The sequence below is a fragment of the Salvia miltiorrhiza genome, chromosome 8 (genome assembly GCF_028751815.1).
Source record: "Salvia miltiorrhiza cultivar Shanhuang (shh) chromosome 8, IMPLAD_Smil_shh, whole genome shotgun sequence".
Classification (NCBI taxonomy): Eukaryota; Viridiplantae; Streptophyta; class Magnoliopsida; order Lamiales; family Lamiaceae; genus Salvia; species Salvia miltiorrhiza.
In genome coordinates this window covers 25,937,552-25,957,459 of record NC_080394.1, presented here as the reverse complement: position 1 = coordinate 25,957,459, position 19,908 = coordinate 25,937,552, and the positions used below count along the sequence as shown (strand labels likewise).

Sequence of the window (19,908 nt, the reverse complement as noted above, 5' to 3'; positions counted from 1 at the left end):
ATTGTCTTTTCGTTTTATTTGATTATATTATATAATATTTCCTCCGTCCATGAAAGAACTTTTTAGGAAGGAGTGACACAGGTTTTAAGAAAAAATATTGTTGAGTGTATTGAGAGTGGGGAAAAGGTAGTTGAGTGTATTGAGAGTGGTAAAAATGTGTTATAGGAGTAATTAATATTGAGAGTTGTGAAAAGTGAAAAGTAAGAGTAATTATAAGTGGTGAGGTATAGTCTAATAATAGGTAGGAAGTTTTTTTTATGGACGTCCAAAAAAAAGATAGGAACTTCTTTCATGAACGAATGAGAGTATTATATTAGTTCAACACCAATAAAAGAAAAAATTATTATCGGTGCATGAATTTACAAAGGCGCATTGAGTTAATACTTTCCCCAAATGCTTGATGTCGGAGTCGGAGACGTATGAATGTGCCCATTTTGTAGCGTGCGAGTCGTTCAAAATTCCGAGATAAATATCGTCACTGCAACTGCAGGAGCCGTAAAAGCAAGGACGTCGGTTAAGTTTCTTAACCGCCTGCCCACGCCACGTTTGCACGAGATCTTAAGACTTCAACCACCTCTTCTTATCGAAATATCAAAACCCACTTTTTCCAATTCAAATCCGTCGACAGCTTTATACTGTGTTTGGATTCTACTTCCTAGATTCTCTCCACTGCCTTTTCCCTCTCAATAATAATTCATAATTGATAATCAACTCAACTCCAACCCTTAATTTTGGGATTGGATGTTCCTTGAGTGAATGCAGTATCTTTAATTTGAGAAAATTTGAGAAAAAAAAGTGATATGGAAAACGGGATTGGCGGAGACGGCGGTATATGCTCGACGGACACGGGTAATGGAGGGGAGGACGTCTACAGTTCTAAAGAATCCAATGCTCTCTCCGCTGATCATCTCGTTATCTTGGTCCACGGGATTCTTGGAAGGTAATCTTTTTTCTTCGGATTATGTGCGTCAGTGTCTGTGATTGTGATTTTTTTATATAAATAATTTTTAATTTTGCATCCAATTTTAATGTGAAAATAATGGAGTTGCTTTGGTTGGAAAGACTGGACTTGATTTTTTGCCCGAGCGTGATTTTAATGTAGGGGGTTGATTTGTTCGATTGATTGATGCTAAATTCGTGTAGAGTGACAGTAAAAGGCATTACTAATGGAGATCTCATACACATTTCTAGGATTTGAAGATTTTCTTAATTGTTATTAATATTGTTTCTGTTTGTGATCGTGTCAATACAGTGGAGCAGATTGGAAATATGCCGCCGAGAAATTTGTTCAGCAGCTTCCTGATAAAGTGTTCGTTCACCGTAAGTTGTTCCTTTCTATATAAAATGATTATGACCCAAATGAGATCTTCCTTACTTTTGTGCAATCCATTCTTCCCACTCTGGAAGTAAGAAGAATCCTTGTCCTTCAATGCGTCAGTCGATTTAGTTCCAGCAATAAGTTATATATTATCATATCTGAAGTTATGGCACGTAAATGTCCTGCAGCTTCGGTCTTTGTATCTTGGCATTTAATTAAACAACATGAGTTTCTGTGGTTAAGTTTTATGAATGGTTCATAGGTGATGTTATACAAAAAAACCAGATACAGGAGCCTGCACAAATTTGTGCAGCCTTTTTAGTTTTCTATTCTACTTGTCAAAGAATGAACTAAGGAACTTCCTGCTTGGCTTATGAGGGGATTTTGTTTTCTGTTTCCATTATAATAGAAGAATATGCTGTGTATTCATAAGGATACACGGTGATTTTGTAAGATGGGGCAAAATTTCATTTCCATTAGTATAATTGAACATATGTGTATTCTCTAGGAGACTAGGATGTGTGGTGGTTTTGGTCTGCAACTCAATGTGATTCAATTATGGAATTTCTAATTTACATCTCATGAAATTATCATTTTTGTATGATATTTATTCTCTGAACTTTCTTACTTCTACTACTGAGAAATATTAGTTTCTTTTTCCCCACTTCTTTCTTAAAACCTTTTTGAACCGCAGGTAGTGAGCGCAATGCAGCGAAGACGCTGGATGGTGTAGATGTAATGGGTGATCGACTGGCTGATGAGGTTATTAATGTTATGGCTTTTCATTACCACTTCACAGCCTTAATATCTAGAAGAATATTATTTGGTATAGGGTTTCTTTACCGTGGTCTGATTTTTGAACTGGTATTGAATTTCAGGTCCTTGAAGTAATTGCAAGGAAGCCTAGTTTGAGGAAGATTTCTTTTATTTCGCATTCTGTCGGGGGCCTTGTAGCAAGATATGCTATTGGGAAATTGTATAAACCTACAACAAAAGAAAATGGGGAAGAACTATTAACTAATGAAGAGTCAAAGGGTAAAATAGCTGGTCTTGAACCAGTTAACTTTATTACTGCTGCGACTCCTCATCTTGGTTCTAGGGGTAATAAGCAGGTATTTCTTTCCCTGCTCATTGCCTTCATTTTTCTCTGGTATTCGTACGAGAAGCAGAAAATTTTGAATCATTTGCACGTAACAACTATGGTTAGGTGGTGTACCAATACACGTTATTGTGCATATTTCCAGAACCAGAAGAGAGTGGTTATCGTATCTGTGACATTTGTTGATATTGAACTGTCAATTTTGTGATGTATGGCCTTGGAGTAGGAGGTTTTACAACTCCAAAACTATTGAGCAAATTTAGGCTATCTGAAAATTACTTGTCAGTTCTTCTGGACGATGCTATTTGGATGCATACTAAACTTGGTAGAGATACTTGTTGCAATATAAATAATTGAATCTCCTAAGCTGCAACTGATATTTGATTTGGTTAGAATATTCGTGGTGCAGCGTTTTTTCAGTGCAGTATTAAGAAAATAGATTCAGTATAATGTTGTGAGAGAGAAAATACACTATCGAACATCATTTATATCGAATATATAATGGTACATGGCATGAGAAGAAAGAGTGTTCAATTTACTTTAAAACTGTCATAATTGGTTAGATACAATTTAGCTTGTAATTAGTTTCTGAGAAATGAATCTATCTTGTAACTACCTTTTAGCCTTTTTATGTCTTTGGTGTTTGGTGGTTTTCTATTGCTCCCTACCTTATGTTTTTTAAATGGAAAGAAGTTTGCCATTACTTCGTTATTGCACATTTTTCAGGTGCCATTTCTCTTTGGGGTTCCTGCTTTTGAGAAAGTTGCGAACTGTGTAATTCACTTGATATTTAGAAGAACAGGCAGACATCTTTTTATGAACGACGATGATGAAGGAAAGCCACCATTGCTAAAACGCCTGTTGGAAGATGATCAACAAGGCTGTTTTTTGTAACTTTCTCCTAATCTCCTTGAATTGAATTGCAAATTACTAGCTTGCTCTAGATGCACAGACTGCACGTTATGAATTCATATTTCATGCTACAACTAAAGGTATTGTAACTTCGCTGTGCAGGTCTGCTTTACGATCTTTTGAACGTAGAGTAGCATACTCAAATGTTGGCTATGACAGTATCCAAGATTTAGACCCTTCCATTTACGATTTTTATGCACTATTTTGTCTGTTCCATATGCACCGTCTTTGTATTTCTTAACGAAGTATCACTCAGATATCGTGGGCTGGAGAACATCGTCGATCAGACGCAATAGTGAACTACCCAAGGTCTTACCTTTGCCCTGATATTATGATTAGGACTTATCATATTTCACTGCTTCTGTGTGACTTTTGATCTTTTTGACAGTGGGAAGATTCTGTTCATGAAAAATATCCCCATGTTGTGTATGAAGAGCGCTGCAAGGCATATGCCAAGGAGATGTGTGAGCCTACAGTAGAGAATGACGGTTTAGATGAGCTCGAAGGTTTGTCACTTCATCTTTCTTCCTGATGGTTTAGATTTTTCTGTTAGTTTGACCTCAGATTAAAGCCTTTTTCACTCGTTTCGACTTTCACTTCTTACTAGCAGAGTGCTGTTGCCATTTTCGTTTATTTTGCAAGTAAAAAGTTAATAAATGTTGTTTCATTAGAAAAGAATATTTTATATTTTGGGACTTTATGTTTTAAATAACCACTTTACAAAAAGCAGTATGGAGATGCGTAATTCTTGTGGCAAAAGAAAAAGTAGAGGTTTGCTGCATGTTTTGTTGTCTGATGCTGACATAGTTGAAAAAAATCTTTGCTACATATTCCTCACTTTTGAAAATATTTCCCTTTGTTTTCCTATCTGCTCTGGCCAACTGAAATATAGGTGTTATCATTATGCTTAGTGATGCTGCTAGTCTTTCTCGTTAAACTTTTTTTTCTTGTTTGAGAAAAAAATTGCTAGCTTTTTCATCTCTCTGCTTATTTTTGTATACGAGATAAAGTTGAGCAGAGTTCTCTCCAATATTCGTTGGGACCCAGATAAACAACCATAAGACTTGGTCTGCCAAAAGTTCTAGCTTGTTGCATGCTGGCATCCTTAGTTATTAGACATTCAATTTTGTTCTCGGAGGTTGTCCTGTCAGGCTATAATTTGTGCTATCTAGTTCCATAATACATGCAGTTACCATTGCCATCTCTTTTACCTTTTAGTTTCCTTTTGGGTGTTTGTTCTAGTGTTGCTTCTCTAGGTCAACTATTGATGATATATTCTATAAGATTTTTAGAGTTAATTGATAGTAATGTATTCTATAAGATTTTTAGAGTTACAACCTTGTCTATGTCGGTAGCTTTCCTTTTTTGTTTGCCTGATTCTGATTTTTTCATTCGTAATGTTGCTGTAAAATCTTATTCTGAACAGAGGAATTAGTGAATGGTCTCTCTCGTCTGTCGTGGGAGAAAGTTGACGTAAGCTTCCACAATAGCAAGGCCAAATTTGCTGCTCATAGCATCATCCAGGTCTGTCTCATTCTATCTTTCTATGGTCCCTCCCTCTCTGCATTTGCCGTTACTCAACAGTAACTTGGGCACATCTAAAATTATTTTCTTCATCTAGGGCTATTATGTTGCTTGATTACAGTAAACACTGCAGATTCATCTTGTTTTCATTTTTTGACATATCAGCATCTCTGCTCACTTATTCTAAATACGATGGAGATTTGGTCTTACATAGCATTGATGAGTTTCTCTTGCCGGAAACCCATTATAGCTCGTATTTTGAAGACGAGGAGGGGTTGATCTTTTTGCGGCTGATTAATTGTGATGCAGGTCAAAGACCAATCCATTCATTCAGATGGTGCAGACGTTATACAACATATGATCGATCATTTTCTTCTGTAGGAGAGCTTCTCCAATGAATCTCGGTGTTGTCTGCTGCGTTATGTACACTAGTACGTTGAAGGTGAAGCTACAAATATGGAAATGGGATGTGGTTTTGTATCTTCTCTTATTTATGATCATGGTTATAAGTAGTACCGATGCAGGCTGCTGGTTCGTTTTTGTCATTGCTGTATGCCAATTCACGAAATATTTCGTTTATGAGAACTCTGACGTATCAACTGTCGACTAATGTAAATGTATTGATAAATTGATCCATATATATATATGAGAGTATTTTTAAGGATGTGTTCTCTTTGGTTGTCAATTTATTATGAAAAAATGAGGGAAAATACGAGAATTCTTTTTAGTGATGGAGAAAAAGACTGAGGATTCTTTCTGGTGGAAATTTTTACTCCATATTACATTTATTCCACACACTAATAAGTAATAAGGGTGTATTCTATGGATAAATTTATTATGGAAAAATGAGGAATAATAAAAATTTATGTTTTTAAATGCCTTGTTCTTCTACATTTTAACAAAAAAATTCATTTTTTTTTATTCTTTCTTTTCACTTCAAAGATGGATACATGTATCTGCAGAAGAAAACATTGATCGGGATCTTATAATTGGGGAGATAATATACCATACTTTCTAGAACTAAGGCATAGCTGGTAATCCATAAATTTCCCATTGAGTAACCATTTCCCTCTCAAAAATACCATTTCAGATATGCTCATCAAAGATAAAGAGAAGGCAACTTAAAAGAATTAACAATAATAACCTGTGATAGTTACACAGTTAATAGTCAAATAATATTAGATCTCAATATCACGAAGACAAATATCCAGTTAAAAGCATTAACAATAACTTGTGATATCTGAACTACTTTACACCTTTTCATCTTCAACGAGGACAGCATCACCAATTAGAGCAACTCGAGCTGGAAGATGCATGAAATAAAGCAAAAAATATCTATGGATTCTTCCGATGCCCAAAGAATACATACTTACAACCAAATGGCATGAATAAGTAGCAACTAATGACACCTACAATTCAACTACAGACATGAACTGTTATAGTGAAAACCAATACCAATAGCACAAGTAACTAACTAAACCATCTTACAAGGCAAATTTCTACAGAAACAAGTGAAACACTGCCGTCTAAAAGAGTAAATTCAAATTCAACAAAAAAGAATTCATATTCTGTTGGAAACTGATAAAGATCTCTAATCGTTAAAGTCATCAGCTCACAAAAAGTATTAGTTCAGAATACTACGTTTATCAACAAGAAATTACGAGTTCAACTCTCTACCTATCTAGTTACGACTCTCTTGAGTTTCCATGTCGTGATCGAGCTTTTGGAAGCTGAAACGCCATCTCTCTTTGGCCTTGAATTGTCAACAGTGATGTTATTCTTTTGTTGTGCAGTTGGATTACAAAGGTGTGTCTTTTTATAGATGGCATCCTCACGTAGATGTTCCCAAATTCGCACATTAAAACACCAGCTCCTGCATTAGCATGGTTTGTTCTTTTCTAAAGTCTGCAGCTGCAGCTCTTGCCCTATCATTGGCTTGTTGAGGCATAACATGTGAGTTTCTCTGTTCAGGTATTTGTGCTTTGCGAGGTCTTCATTTTTTCCTCTTACATCAACAAGAAAGAACTATTAGTTGAAACCAAATGAAGTTCAAATCATATATTGCAAGCATGAAGCATTCAAAAAATGAAAGAACCCTGTATTTTCAGAGGTTTGTCGACAGGAGCATTTTTACATCCTCTACTGTTATGCCCTTGCTGCATGCACCTCTAGCATGTCATATGTACCACAATTCTCCTAAGCTTGTTTGAGTTGGAAGGGTTCTTCTTTAGAGGATATCTTATTATTTTCTTGTTGGACCTACCTGGCATTTTTTTTTTCATTAATGGTGATTTTATTGGGTAATCATCTGCCGTTAGCCACTTCTCACCATTTAATTGCATAATTTCATATTGGTAAGCCTCTTTATACTTAGCCAATTAATGATGTAACCACGTATTTAACTTCAAGTTGTATTTTCTTGAGAATTCTCTTAGCTTTTACCCACACAAATTTAAAATAAATTATTAATCCTAATTTCCTTTCTCTTTTATGATCTAACTACATATTAATTTCAAGTTGTATTTTCTTGGGAATTCCTTGTCTTGGTTATACTCCCGCTTTAAATGACTCAAAAAAATTATGCACATAGATTAAGAAATGTGTGATAAAAGTGTAAAGTGGTGGTGGGACAACCTAAAAAATAGTGTTAAATGTCTAGTTTTATTTCTAAATTTGGATTGAATCATTTAAAGTGGGACAACTCAAAATAGAAATTGGGTCATTTAAAGGGGACGAATGGAGTAATAATTTTTAGGGGCAAAATGATATATATCCATTCTAAAAAATAAAACCTAAAAAATATCCACTTTTTATAAAACATATAAATATACTCATTTAGGATATTTTTACCCTTATGTCGAGTATTAGTGTATTTTGCAATAATGCTCGACTTATAATCGATAAATGTCGAGCATTAGTGTATTTTCTAAGAATGCTCAACAACAAATGCTCGAATGTTGCTCAATTCACAATGATTGAGCATGTCGAGCATTGAAGTATTTACCACTATTGCTCAACTCGCAGAAGTCGAGCATGTCGAACATTAATATATTTATCCAAATACGCTAATGCTCGACGTGTATTAATCGAGCATGTCGAGCAAAGTTTGCAATTTCAGCATTTTTTATGAATTAAGTAAGAATAACTTGGTTCTTTCAAGCTCAAAATAAATAGTTTTTACTCCCTCCGTCCCAACTGACACATATTCATTTTTGGGCCGTCCCAACAAGATGACACATTTCTATACTTAGAAAAAATAAGGGATTTTAATTGCATAATTATAACTAATTAATCACTTCCTTATTACCTTCTCTCTCCTACTTTATCACTTTATTACATTTTCTCTCATATTTTATCACTTTTATACTACACACTTAATACACTAATCTACAATTTCTTAAATTTGGTGCAGAAAACAAATGTGTCATTTTGCTTCGGACGGAGGGAGTATAATTTTCTTTTATAGTGGGTATTTTTTATTTTTTATGTTTGATATTAATTTCCTTTCATTGATATTAATTTCCTTTCAGTTTTATGATATAATCGCTTATTTAACAAGTTACAGTTGGGTAATCCGCGAGTCAACTGTCAAGTTTGACATGAAGCTCGATTAAAAGCAGTTGCCACAACGGCAGCTCTCTGCTGTTTCTCATTGCAATGGATGCTTCTCTCACCTCCGCCTCTCCTTCTCATTCTCTCTCTAGAAATTCTCTTCCATCCACTTCCTTCAATGCGAAGAATATCACGTCAGCTGCTTCTCTCAGCTTCGCGAATTTCGTCTTCACCAAACAATTCTCTCTCAGAAGGCCGCTGAATTCGCGCCTAAACTGTCCGGTCCAAGCACGAGCCTCGGAAGACGGCGGGATTAACGCTATCGAAGCTCAGAGTGAAGATTTTATCCTCGAAGACGTCCCGCACTTGACCTCTTTCCTCCCTGATTTACCAGTAAACTTTCCTATGTTTTTCTCAACTCATTGTTAACTTGGCATATAATAGTTTCAGGATTCTTAATTTCTTATATAACATGTGCTTGATTTTTTGTTTTTGCAATTTTGGTATAATTCAGATGTATACAAATCCTTTGAAGAAAACCCAAGCTTATGCAATTGTGAAGAAAACATTTGTTAGCCCCGAAGATGTGGTGGCACTGAAGGTAAAGTCAGCTTCTACAAAAATTTCGTACGTGCAAGTTCAAGTGTATTCATTCTGATCTAGTGAATCAAAACGTTGCTTCTTGCCTTCAGGTTGTTGTTCAGAAGGACAGTCCAAGGGGAGTACATTTTCGGCGTGCAGGGCCCCGCGAAAAGGTATTGTTTGCTGATTTTATGAATGGTTTGATTTAATGGTTATTTTCCAATAGAATGCAAACTTTCATTGTTTTCTAAACAAGTATGGTCTTTATATTTTCCTTTTCTTGCTAATTTAGGTGTACTTTAAGTCTGAGGAAGTTCGTGCATGTATCGTGACATGTGGAGGTTTGTGTCCTGGAATTAATACAGTGATACGTGAGATAGTTTGTGGTTTGAATAATATGTATGGCGTAGAGGAAATCCTTGGAATTCAGGTTAGATTCGTAACCTGCTCTAGTGCCCTATCTATTTTTCTCCTGAACTTGGGAATATAATAGCAATTTGTGATTGATTTTTAAATGTTCCTCTTACTTCTTTGTTGCAAAATCTCTTGTTTTTCTATATGTCATCCTTAATGTTGCATTTCTAATGTTGCCTCATGTTCTTTGATAATTGTTAGTAATGTTTTTCATGATCCTTTATTCTCCGCTTCTTAAATCTTTGGCATATTGAGGCATCATAAGTTGTTGCAAGATGGTAAGCTAAAAGCTTTACAATGAATGGAGTATCTTAGTAATTTAATCCCCTTCTAACACCCAGTGTTGTCGTTTGTTTCACCTATGAATACGATAAGTCAATCACAATGATGAGCATTTTCAGGGAGGATATAGAGGATTCTATTCAAAAAATACTGTCACGTTGACTCCAAAATCTGTCAATGATATTCATAAGCGTGGTGGAACTTTCTTGCAAACGTCAAGGGGAGGTCACGATACCATTAAGATAGTTGACAATATTCAGGATAGGGGAATAAACCAGGTTTAAGTCATCCTTTCCCTGTAATGTCTATAATACCAATATTAAAGGATTTTCATGATATCTTTGGGTTACCAGGTTTACATAATTGGAGGCGATGGTACACAAAAAGGCGCTGCAGCAATTTATAAGGTGATTTTTTAAATTTTATTTAGTGCTCATTTTGTGGTCAGCTAACTTTTTCTCAGATGATAATTTCCCTATCTTTAAGGAAGTGGAAAGGCGGGGGATTAAGGTAGCAGTTGCTGGGATTCCCAAGACAATTGATAATGATATTGTTGTAAGTTATGTTAGTTTAATCTTGCGTTTAGAATGGTATTTATATTTTCCTTATCCGACTGATGCTTGCTCATTGATTTAATTGTGTCATTGATTTTCATCTCTTGATCATAAGTCAAATCTATTTAGAAATGACTTGCTACCCATCACTCACAATTCCCAAAAGGAAGGTTAAGAATCATGGTATTTTGTTGAGCCTGATGGTTTGTTTGATTCACATATTGTGGCCAATGAATCTGATATCACTGATACTAGCCCATAGCTTAACCTAATTTTGGATTTATTACCAGCTTTTAAATTTTATCTACTATAATGATTTATAGCAATCATATGTGCAATATGAATACTTCAATCCCTAAACGGAGATGAAGCACTAAATGGTTGAAACAGTTTTGGATGTTCTGAAAGTGCTGTATTCCCGCAGATCATGGATTGTAGCAAGGAAATGATTATTTGAAGAAATAATTTATTCGGTTATTTGATTTCCTCTAATGGGATGTCTTCTTCTCATAAATATTCTGTTCCCCCCCCCCCCCTCCAACAATTCTATAGGTGATAGACAAGTCCTTTGGGTTTGATACTGCTGTAGAGGAGGCTCAACGAGCAATAAGTGCTGCACATGTGGAAGTTGAGAGCGTAGAAAATGGAGTTGGAATTGTGAAACTTATGGGCCGATACAGTGGTAAAAAAGGATTAGCACTATTCCACGAACTTCAATTTAAGTTTTTATGTGCCCTTCAGGAAGGCTCTATCAATTTTTGCAGGATTCATCGCCATGCATGCAACACTGGCAAGCCGTGATGTGGTGAGAGACATCGGCTAGCTCTATTTTCCTTTATTATGTTCACATTTCATTCTCTCTCTCTCTCTCTCTCTCTCTATATATATATATATATATATATATATATATATATATATATATTCCATTTTCATCATTCAGAGCCATTTGTGGATTTGTATTCCACGCTGCAGATTTGATTATCAAAGTTTCTTCAAGTCTGTCCTTATCTGTATGAATGCACTAAGACTTCTGAAAACATATTACTAGATGTTCCAGATTTCTGATATCCTTCTTCATGATTGAGGATTTTAAATATGATATATCAGGCTGGGTTTGTAAAACTATTGCCTGTTTCAAATATTTTGGAAATGTATGATTTTGTTTGAAAACTCTGCTTACAGGTTCTGGATTGTGTCAGGATATTTGCTTGATACCAGAGTCCCCATTCTATTTGGAAGGACAGGGTGGGCTGTTTGAATTTGTTGAGCAGAGGCTGAAAGAAAATGGACATATGGTGATTGTGTTGGCTGAAGGTGCAGGACAGGAATATGTTTCTCAGAGCTTTCATGCATCTGCTGAAAAAGATGCATCTGGGAATAGGCTACTGTTGGATGTTGGCCTCTGGCTAACGCAAAAGATTAAGGTATCTTGCAGTAACATCCTTTTGTGTGCTCAATCTCTCATTAATTCTTTTTATAGTAATACTGTATATGCATGTACAAGTTTCTCTCTCTCTCTCTCTCTCTCTCTCTCTCTCTCTCTTATATATATATATATATATATATATATATTTCGAACTAAACATGGGAGATTCTGGTAATTCTGTAGTTCAATTTTTTGACCTTAATATTTACTAAACTCCATCGCATTATATGAGACTGCATGCTCCTCAGCTTCTTTTTCCATGGTTTTTTCATATTGGACATGCCATTCTTTTTGTCCCACTTTTGTAAGACATGATGTTTTTTCTTTTATTTTAGCCCGTTTCTGTTAATAAATCACGTCTGTGGCACCACCTCTTCCTACTGATATCAATCATTGGTCTATTGGATCAGTACTTAAGAAATTTCTCTTCATGCCTTGCCATCTGTTTTAAGGAAGTCTCTCTTGGTATTAGCTCTAGAGGGGTGTATGAAGATACTTTGTACCTGACATGTTGTATTGTAGGACTCCTGACTCAGTATCAGATTTTCTCTTGTCAGTCCGTTTCGAAATTCCGATTGAACTCAGATTTTAGTTTTCTTCCTCAGGATCATTTCACAAATGTTCGAAAGATGGCAATCAATATGAAATATATAGGTAATATTGAACTTCTTGTTACTAATCTTTGAGACACTTGTCCTGAAATTTATCTCTTTTAATTTTTATACCTGTGTTATCCTTTTCGTCATTTACCATGTAAGCTTTTTAAATATTGGCAAGTATCCTAATGAAAATGGTGAGAGATTGTACTCCCTATAAATTGCAGTTTACATAAAATTTCCCACACCATATTTCAGGAAAAATGCATAAAGTTAATTTTGTCCCTATTGAGTTTTGTTCTGTCAAGCCCTTGAACTTTTATTGTTTTGCATTGAGCGTTTAGACTTTCATGTTTGTTGCATTGATTCGTTGAACCCTAAAGAGGACCCACCCTTTCAATATTTTTTTGAGCACACACACAATTCATCTATTAATAGTTATTATCACACCTATAGAGTTTTGCCTTTGCATTTCGCTTTGACCGACATTACTACACACATTAAAAATTGTTGTAAAGACTCTCAAGAAGTTGCAAAGTAATAATTAGAAGGCTCATGATGGAAATCTACCAATTACTAAAGTGTATGTTAGGAGGAAGAAAAGTACAGCGAGCGTTGGACAGGTGGAAGCGTGAGTAGCAGAATTTTGAGAGATAATGTTTAGTTAATTTATTATTTAATATTAGAAGTTTGCTTATGATAGTAGGACTTTAACACTTTGCAGGATTCTTATTAGAAGTTTCCTTATGCAAGTAGGACTCTAATATTTGTTTTACTTAAACCCTTCAGGTCAGTTCGAAGGGGAATTCTGGATTCGTTCTTATTCAATAATCAACGTTTATTTGCTTACTATGTTAATTCAAGTGTTCTTCTGAAGTTGCTAGGATTTTCTCGCAGGACATCTCGTCAGCTCACTAGGATAATAATAGAAGTTCTGATGGTATATTATTAGATTACCATTTTGGAGACTTTGGGCACGAATTAAGTATAGTATCCTGCTAGAGTAAAGGCGAACCCTGCAAGATCTAGAGCTAAATAGAAATTATAATAGGATCATATAAAAAAGAAGAAAGAAACAATCAGGAGAACACATTCTCTTGGCCAAGAGCGAGAGCCAAATCCTGGACCTAATCCAAGCCCATGCAGGGGCAGCCTATAATAATTGTGGGCTGTAATTAAGCCAACTGATTACGTAAAAAATACTAATCAGAATAAACGATAATAGATTAAAGGGTTAATTCTATATAAATTACTGGACTTTCAACAAATTCTCATTGTGGATACTAACTTTAAAATCTGTATTAAAACTACTCAATTATTAATTTTTTCTCATTTTGCATATTCACCAATTTTTCGATGTGGTGACATGACATAAATATGCTCGCGTGGCATAAATATGACCGCGTGGAAAAATAGAACTAACATCGTATTGCATAGTTGGATGGAAACGACATCTTTTCAGGCACAAAGTTTGGCCCGAAATAGACGAGTATGCAAAATGAGAAAAAATTAATAGTTGAGTAATTTTAATACAGATTTTAAAGTTTGTGTGCAAAATGAATTTGTTTAAAGTTTAATAATGTATACAATTAATCCTAGATTAAATACTAGATAATAGTCTGAACTCAAGACTTAGGTGGTTTAAATTATGCTGCTGGAATTTCATTCACTGAAGCAATGCACAAATTAAGGAGTAAATTTTACTTGTAATTTCAGGATTTGTGGGTAACATTCCCATGTCCTGAAAAAGATATGTTCATAAAACACGAAAACAATTCATCTCTTTCAATGTGTTTTGTAAATGAAATAGAATGCACATGGGCTGGAAAAGTTATAGAGAAAGCTCTGATAGCTTTAAGCCAGACTGTGCTATCATCCCTTTGTTCAAGGGTAATGCTTTATGAAGTTAGTATCTATTATTTCTTTCTAAACTCTGTTTTCTAATGGGTATGCACTACATCTACAGACCCAACATACATGATTCGAGCAATTCCCAGTAATGCATCAGACAACATCTACTGCACACTTCTTGCTCACAGTGCCATCCATGGAGCTATGGCAGGGTACACTGGCTTCACCGTTGGACCTGTAAACAACAGACATGCCTATATTCCAATCAGTGTAAGCTATTTTCTAATACGCAATCAATCGACTTAGATATGAAATTGAAGTAGTACTAACATGCTTATAAAGTGAAACAGGTAAGATATTTGGATCTTGCAGAGTACTTAGTTCATTGCCTTCCTAAGTGAACCGATACTTGCAATGCGATGCAATATAGTTAGATGCATAAAAATAAAAATAAAAATATATAGATGCTAGATGGTTCATGTTCTTTTAACAACTGTTTGCCTGACAGAAATTTCTTGCTTTTGATTTCAGCGAGTTACAGAGACCACAAACATTGTGAAATTGACAGACAGAATGTGGGCTCGACTTCTTGCATCTACGAATCAACCTAGTTTCCTCAGTTGTGAGGTTGTGCGGGAAAGATTTCCCAATATGATTGATGATGACTTTCATAATTTAAAGATTACTTCTATATAGATGGAGTTTAGGGATTCATCGTTGCGAATTCTCCATGTCTCCAATTTTCGAAGTTGTCTTTTGCCTGTTGTTGTCGTTGTTGTTGTTGTTGTTGTTGATGATGATGATTGAAGGTCCATAGGCAGGTAATTGAATTGATTGGAAAAAAGGTGATATAGAATTATGGGAGTAGAGATGCGTTTTAGTAAAAGGTGATAATACATCTGTATTTCTCGGGCTAGCTCATGTTATTCTATAATGATATACTGTTACCAATGTGCCACTGGACTATTTCTCTGTTTGTGATGCTCAATTACAAGTCTACAACCCTGCTTCAAGATTGTAATTGTTCGACACTCTTGTTTCAATTATTACTGATTTTTTTTTTTTTTAAAACTTGGGGAAAGGGGAGTTGTGGAATTTGCACTCTAGGCATCAATGTTCACACATAGAAGTTTACACCGTTTGAGTGTCCGCTTGAGGATTACTGATCTCATATTTTAAGAACCACAAAAACTTCACAATCTGTTTAGATGTCCGCTTGGGGACTACTGATCTCATGTTTTGCTTTTTTAATTTTCTTTCCAGTGAAAGATGATATAGGCAAAATACAAATGTCAATTTTTGACCTCTCACAATTTTTTTTATGATCAGACAGTAACAATCTTTTCAAGATACACTTTATATCTGTATGAGTATATTTTTTGTTGGTCCCAAGCGAATACATATTGATGTGTATAAGAGGGGAATACATCTAGAGATGGCAATGGGCCAGATCTGAATTGGATTCTGCTTGGTTCAGATCCAGATCTAAATTTTCTTACTTAGGTTCGGACTCGATCTAGATCCGATGAATAAAAGAAACGAGATCCATGTCCAGATTCATAAGATCCACATGGTCTCGGGTCCAGACCCGAATCCATATTTTTTTCTCTTTTAAAATATACTTGATTATTATATTTTTGCTTATTTTGAACTATTTTAATATTTTTTTATGAATTATGATGTAATTGTTTATTGGGTTAATGGTAGTCTTTACCCTATTTGAAAGATAAAAGTAAAAATATACCCACTATAAAAGAAATGTATAAAATGTACTCATTTTGGGGTTGAAAGGACTAAGATACCCTTAAGACAAAAAGAAAATACCAAACAAATCCTCTTCCCCCCCCCAAAAAAACAATCGCAGCAACTCTCTCTCTCTCTCTCTCTCTCCCCAGTGCGCCTCCGGCGCCTCCACGCATGCCTCCGCCACGACCTCTTGCCTCAGTCGCCCAGCCGCACCGCCCTCTTCTCTCTCTCTCTCTCTCTCTCTCTCCTATTTCAGATCTGTCTCCGCCACGACGCATCGCCACGGCGCGCCTCTGCATCGCTGTGCCTCGCCTCACTGCGGTGCTTCCTTCTCCGTCGCGCCGTGCGGCGCCTCTCCGTCGCGCTGTGCGGCGCTTCCAGTTAGGTTTTTTGGCGGCTACCACGCCTCCTCCTCCGCGTCTCGCTGTGCTGCCTCTCCATCGCGCCGTCACGACGCTCTCTCTAGATCTGCTGCAACGCCGCACCGCTTCTCCGCCTCGTTGGTTCAATGCTCAATGGTTCAGTGCTTGACGCACAGTTGCTCGAGACTTAATGTCGAGCAATAGTTCAATTTGAACTATTGCTCGCCACGCTCGACATCTCCGTCTTGCTCGACAATTCAATGCTCGACGCTCGACGCCTTCGCCTCGCTCGACAATTCTAAATTGCTCGACACGCGATGCTCGAGGTGTCGAGCAATAGTTCAATTTGAACTATTGCTCGCCTTGCTCGACAGTTCAATGCTCGATGCCTCCGCCTCGCTCGACAGTTCTCAGTTGCTTGACACTCGATGCTCGACACTCGATGCTCGAGGTGTCGAGCAATAGTTCAATTTGAACTATTGCTCGACACCTCGACGCTGGACAGTTCAATGCTCGACGCTCGACACTTGAGTGCTCGACGCTTCATTGTAAGCAATGCGCGAATTACACATAAAGGTAAAAATGTCCTAAGTGTGTAGATTTTATTGTTTTAAAAAAAGTGGGTATATTTTATGTTTCATCTTTCAAAAAGGATATATCCCATTTTGCCTCTTGTTTATTTTTGAATGATTGTTTAAGTTCTAGACAATAATTATGATTTTATTTTGGTTTTTAGTTAATTTAAAATACTTCATCCGTCCCATTACAAATGGCTCATTACTTTTGGGAATAGAGATAAAGAAATGTGTAGAAAGTAGATAAAATATGTTGATGAAAATTGTTTAAATATTAGGTATAGAGAAAATATATTGCCAAAAAATGAATGAGACATTTGTAATGAAACATCCTTGTAGGTAATTAAATTTATAGCCTATTAAATCCTTCCATGTGGAAACTATAAATTAATTATGAAATTATATATATTATTTTATATTTTGGAATTAAATTAAATATAATTTCAAGATTAAATAGATATATAATTAATATTTGATTATGTGGATTTATTGACCAATCAGAAATTGACATGTGGAAAATCTACATAAAATATTAAATATTTGATGTAGATAAATATGAATCATGAGGAGCCAATCAAATCGCGCCACCTCAACCCTAAAAGCCCAATATGAGGGCCCAAAGCCCATCAGCGCACTCCATTATTCACCTATAAATATGGGTCATTTATGGAGTCAAATGAACAAAAATCATTGGAGAGTTCAAGCATTGAAGGACTAATTCTCTACGACGAAGTCATCTCCAACAATCAAGGCAGTCTGCAAAGAAGATCAAAGAGTTCTTCATCAAATTCATCCAAGTCAACGTTTGATTCAGAAATAAGGTGGAAGCCCTCTGGATTGATGTTATCAAATCAAATTCAAGTCAACATTCAAGTTCAAGGAAATCAAGAAATTATATTTCCCTCCAGGGATTTGAAGAAGTTCGAAGAGAAGAATCAGAGGATTAAAGTAGAGAATTACAACCCGCATCAAATTCATTTCAATCTATATATTTTGGATTTGTACACATTTTTGTATTTCATTTATTGCTGGAGGGAAATATAATTTCTTGATCTCCTTGAACTTGAATGTTGACTTGAGTTTGATTTGATAACATCAATCCAGAGGGCTTCCACCTTATTTCTGAATCAAACGTTGACTTGGATGAATTTGATGAAGAACTCTTTGATCTTCTTTGCAGACTGCCTTGATTGTTGGAGATGACTTCGTCGTAGAGAATTACTCCTTTAATGCTTGAGCTCTCCAATGATTTCTGATCCTTTGACTCCACAAATGACCCATATTTATAGGTAAAGAATGGAGTGGGCTGATGGGCTTTGGGCCCTCATATTGGGCTTTTAGGGTTGAGGTGGCGCGATTTGATTGGCTCCCCAAGATTCATATTTATCTACATAAAATATTTATTATTTTATGTAGATTTTCCACATGTCAATTTCTGATTGGTCAATAAATCCACATAATCAAATATTAATTATATATCTATTTAATCTTGGAATTATATTTAATTTAATTCTAAAATATAAAATAAAATATATAATTTCATATTTAATTTATAATTTCCATATGGAAGGATTAAATAGGCTATAAATTTAATTGCCTACAATCCTATTATGGAAAGTGAGATATTTGTAATGGGACGAAGGGAGTATAATTTAATTTGGGAGTGGTGTATATATTTTTTTAACCTTGACTTCCTTTCTCTTTCCCATCCAGCTCGCGCGCACCGAATTTTAGAAATTCACATGTGCGTTTGCATGTTTAAATTTATTTCACCATTTAATAGGTGAAAATGACGTGAAGTTAATAATAATTGCCTCATTTTCAGATTTTGTACATGTTTCCAACTAATAATTGTATATAAGTATATTTGTGTAAGAAAAGTGTAAGAATTTTTACAAAAATTCATGCAAACCTATCGCCATCCAAGGGTAGGATCAGTACATCATATTAATTTAGATAGATTTAGCATGTTTTTTTATGAAGGTGGGTATTTTTCATATACAAATTATGAAGGTGAGTATTTCATTCTATTATTATTATTATTATTATTATTATTATTATTATTATTATTATTATTATTATTATTATTATTATTATTATTATTATTATTATTATTATTATTATTATTATTATTATTATTATTATTATTATTATTATTATTATTAATTGTACAATACTCATTAAATTTGATATTATACTCATTAAGTTAATAATATTGTTATTATACACTATTGTAAATCAAATACTAATATTTAAATTAACGTATTTTTTTTTGTTACCAATTAATCTAACTCATACATAATTTAATTTTAAAAATAATAAAATATCGAACACGGGAGGACATACTAGTAAATATATGACAATCAAATTAATTAATAATTAAATTAATTTTGGTCATGGATTCATAACAAACCATGAATATTGTTTGATATATGAGGGATAAAATTAAGTTAAAATCTGAAAATTAGGGAGTCATAATTAAATAATGTGTGATGAGGAGTAAAATATGCGTGTGGCTGAGATTGCGACACGTATACCCTTATTTAATAGAGCAGATCTCAGAGACGGATCAATCTAAGGCTGAAAAGGAAAGCCACACTGTGCTTCACAGAACTGGATGCAGCAAGGCGTTGGATCGGATAATCACTCCCCAGAAGGTTGTCTATGGAAATATCATCTGTGAAGTATGCAACCTCGGCCATAAGAACTGTGTTTATACGGCTCAAAGCCTGAATGAAATCTTTGCAGACCTGGAAGTTTCCGCCCTGCACTCACAATGTCAGAGCTTGGAATTAAGCGACCAAAGACAAATAGTTATCCTTGCTATTATTGAAGAATATGCTCAGATAGAGATGCTCCAAAAAATCGGAACCGGGAATCGAACCGTTGAACCGAACCATGGTCAATGGTTTCAGAACCAGAACCGTGGTCAACGGTTACGAACCGAAATTGGAGCCGAAACCGTGGCTCCACGATTCGCTTTTGGTTCCAATTTTCCTGAACCGACGGTTCACGATTTCGAGCAAAAGATGTGCAGGTAATGAAGTCACAATCAAATGATAGAATATAGGGTCTTATTTTTATCATTCAGCAATGTGGAAAAAAAGTCTTTAGT

General features: G+C 35.3%; 2 protein-coding genes across 3 annotated transcripts; both read left to right on the top strand.

The window, feature by feature from the left end:
* The first annotated feature begins 368 nt into the window (after positions 1 to 368).
* Positions 369 to 5,517, top strand: LOC130997286 (putative lipase C4A8.10). The gene is made up of 10 exons (XM_057922552.1): positions 369 to 940; positions 1,253 to 1,320; positions 2,013 to 2,080; positions 2,197 to 2,430; positions 3,144 to 3,307; positions 3,432 to 3,487; positions 3,586 to 3,638; positions 3,718 to 3,835; positions 4,756 to 4,853; positions 5,163 to 5,517. Exons 1-10 carry the CDS (start codon positions 801 to 803, stop codon positions 5,232 to 5,234), a joined length of 1,071 nt encoding a protein of 356 aa, XP_057778535.1. The 5' UTR covers positions 369 to 800; the 3' UTR covers positions 5,235 to 5,517.
* A 2,915-nt stretch (positions 5,518 to 8,432) lies between these two features.
* Positions 8,433 to 15,061, top strand: LOC130997284 (ATP-dependent 6-phosphofructokinase 4, chloroplastic). 2 transcript variants are annotated; one of them, XM_057922550.1, is made up of 13 exons: positions 8,433 to 8,798; positions 8,920 to 9,006; positions 9,098 to 9,160; positions 9,280 to 9,417; positions 9,803 to 9,961; positions 10,037 to 10,090; positions 10,170 to 10,238; positions 10,790 to 10,919; positions 11,002 to 11,042; positions 11,437 to 11,661; positions 12,269 to 12,317; positions 14,226 to 14,380; positions 14,642 to 15,061. In XM_057922550.1, the coding sequence occupies exons 1-13, from the start codon at positions 8,511 to 8,513 to the stop codon at positions 14,804 to 14,806; spliced, it is 1,623 nt and encodes a 540-aa protein (XP_057778533.1). In that variant the 5' UTR covers positions 8,433 to 8,510; the 3' UTR covers positions 14,807 to 15,061. The 2 variants fall into 2 exon arrangements, with proteins under 2 accessions (XP_057778533.1, XP_057778534.1); XM_057922551.1 differs by lacking the exon at positions 14,642 to 15,061 and having other exon boundaries at positions 8,475 to 8,798; positions 12,256 to 12,317.
* The last annotated feature ends 4,847 nt before the right edge of the window (positions 15,062 to 19,908 follow it).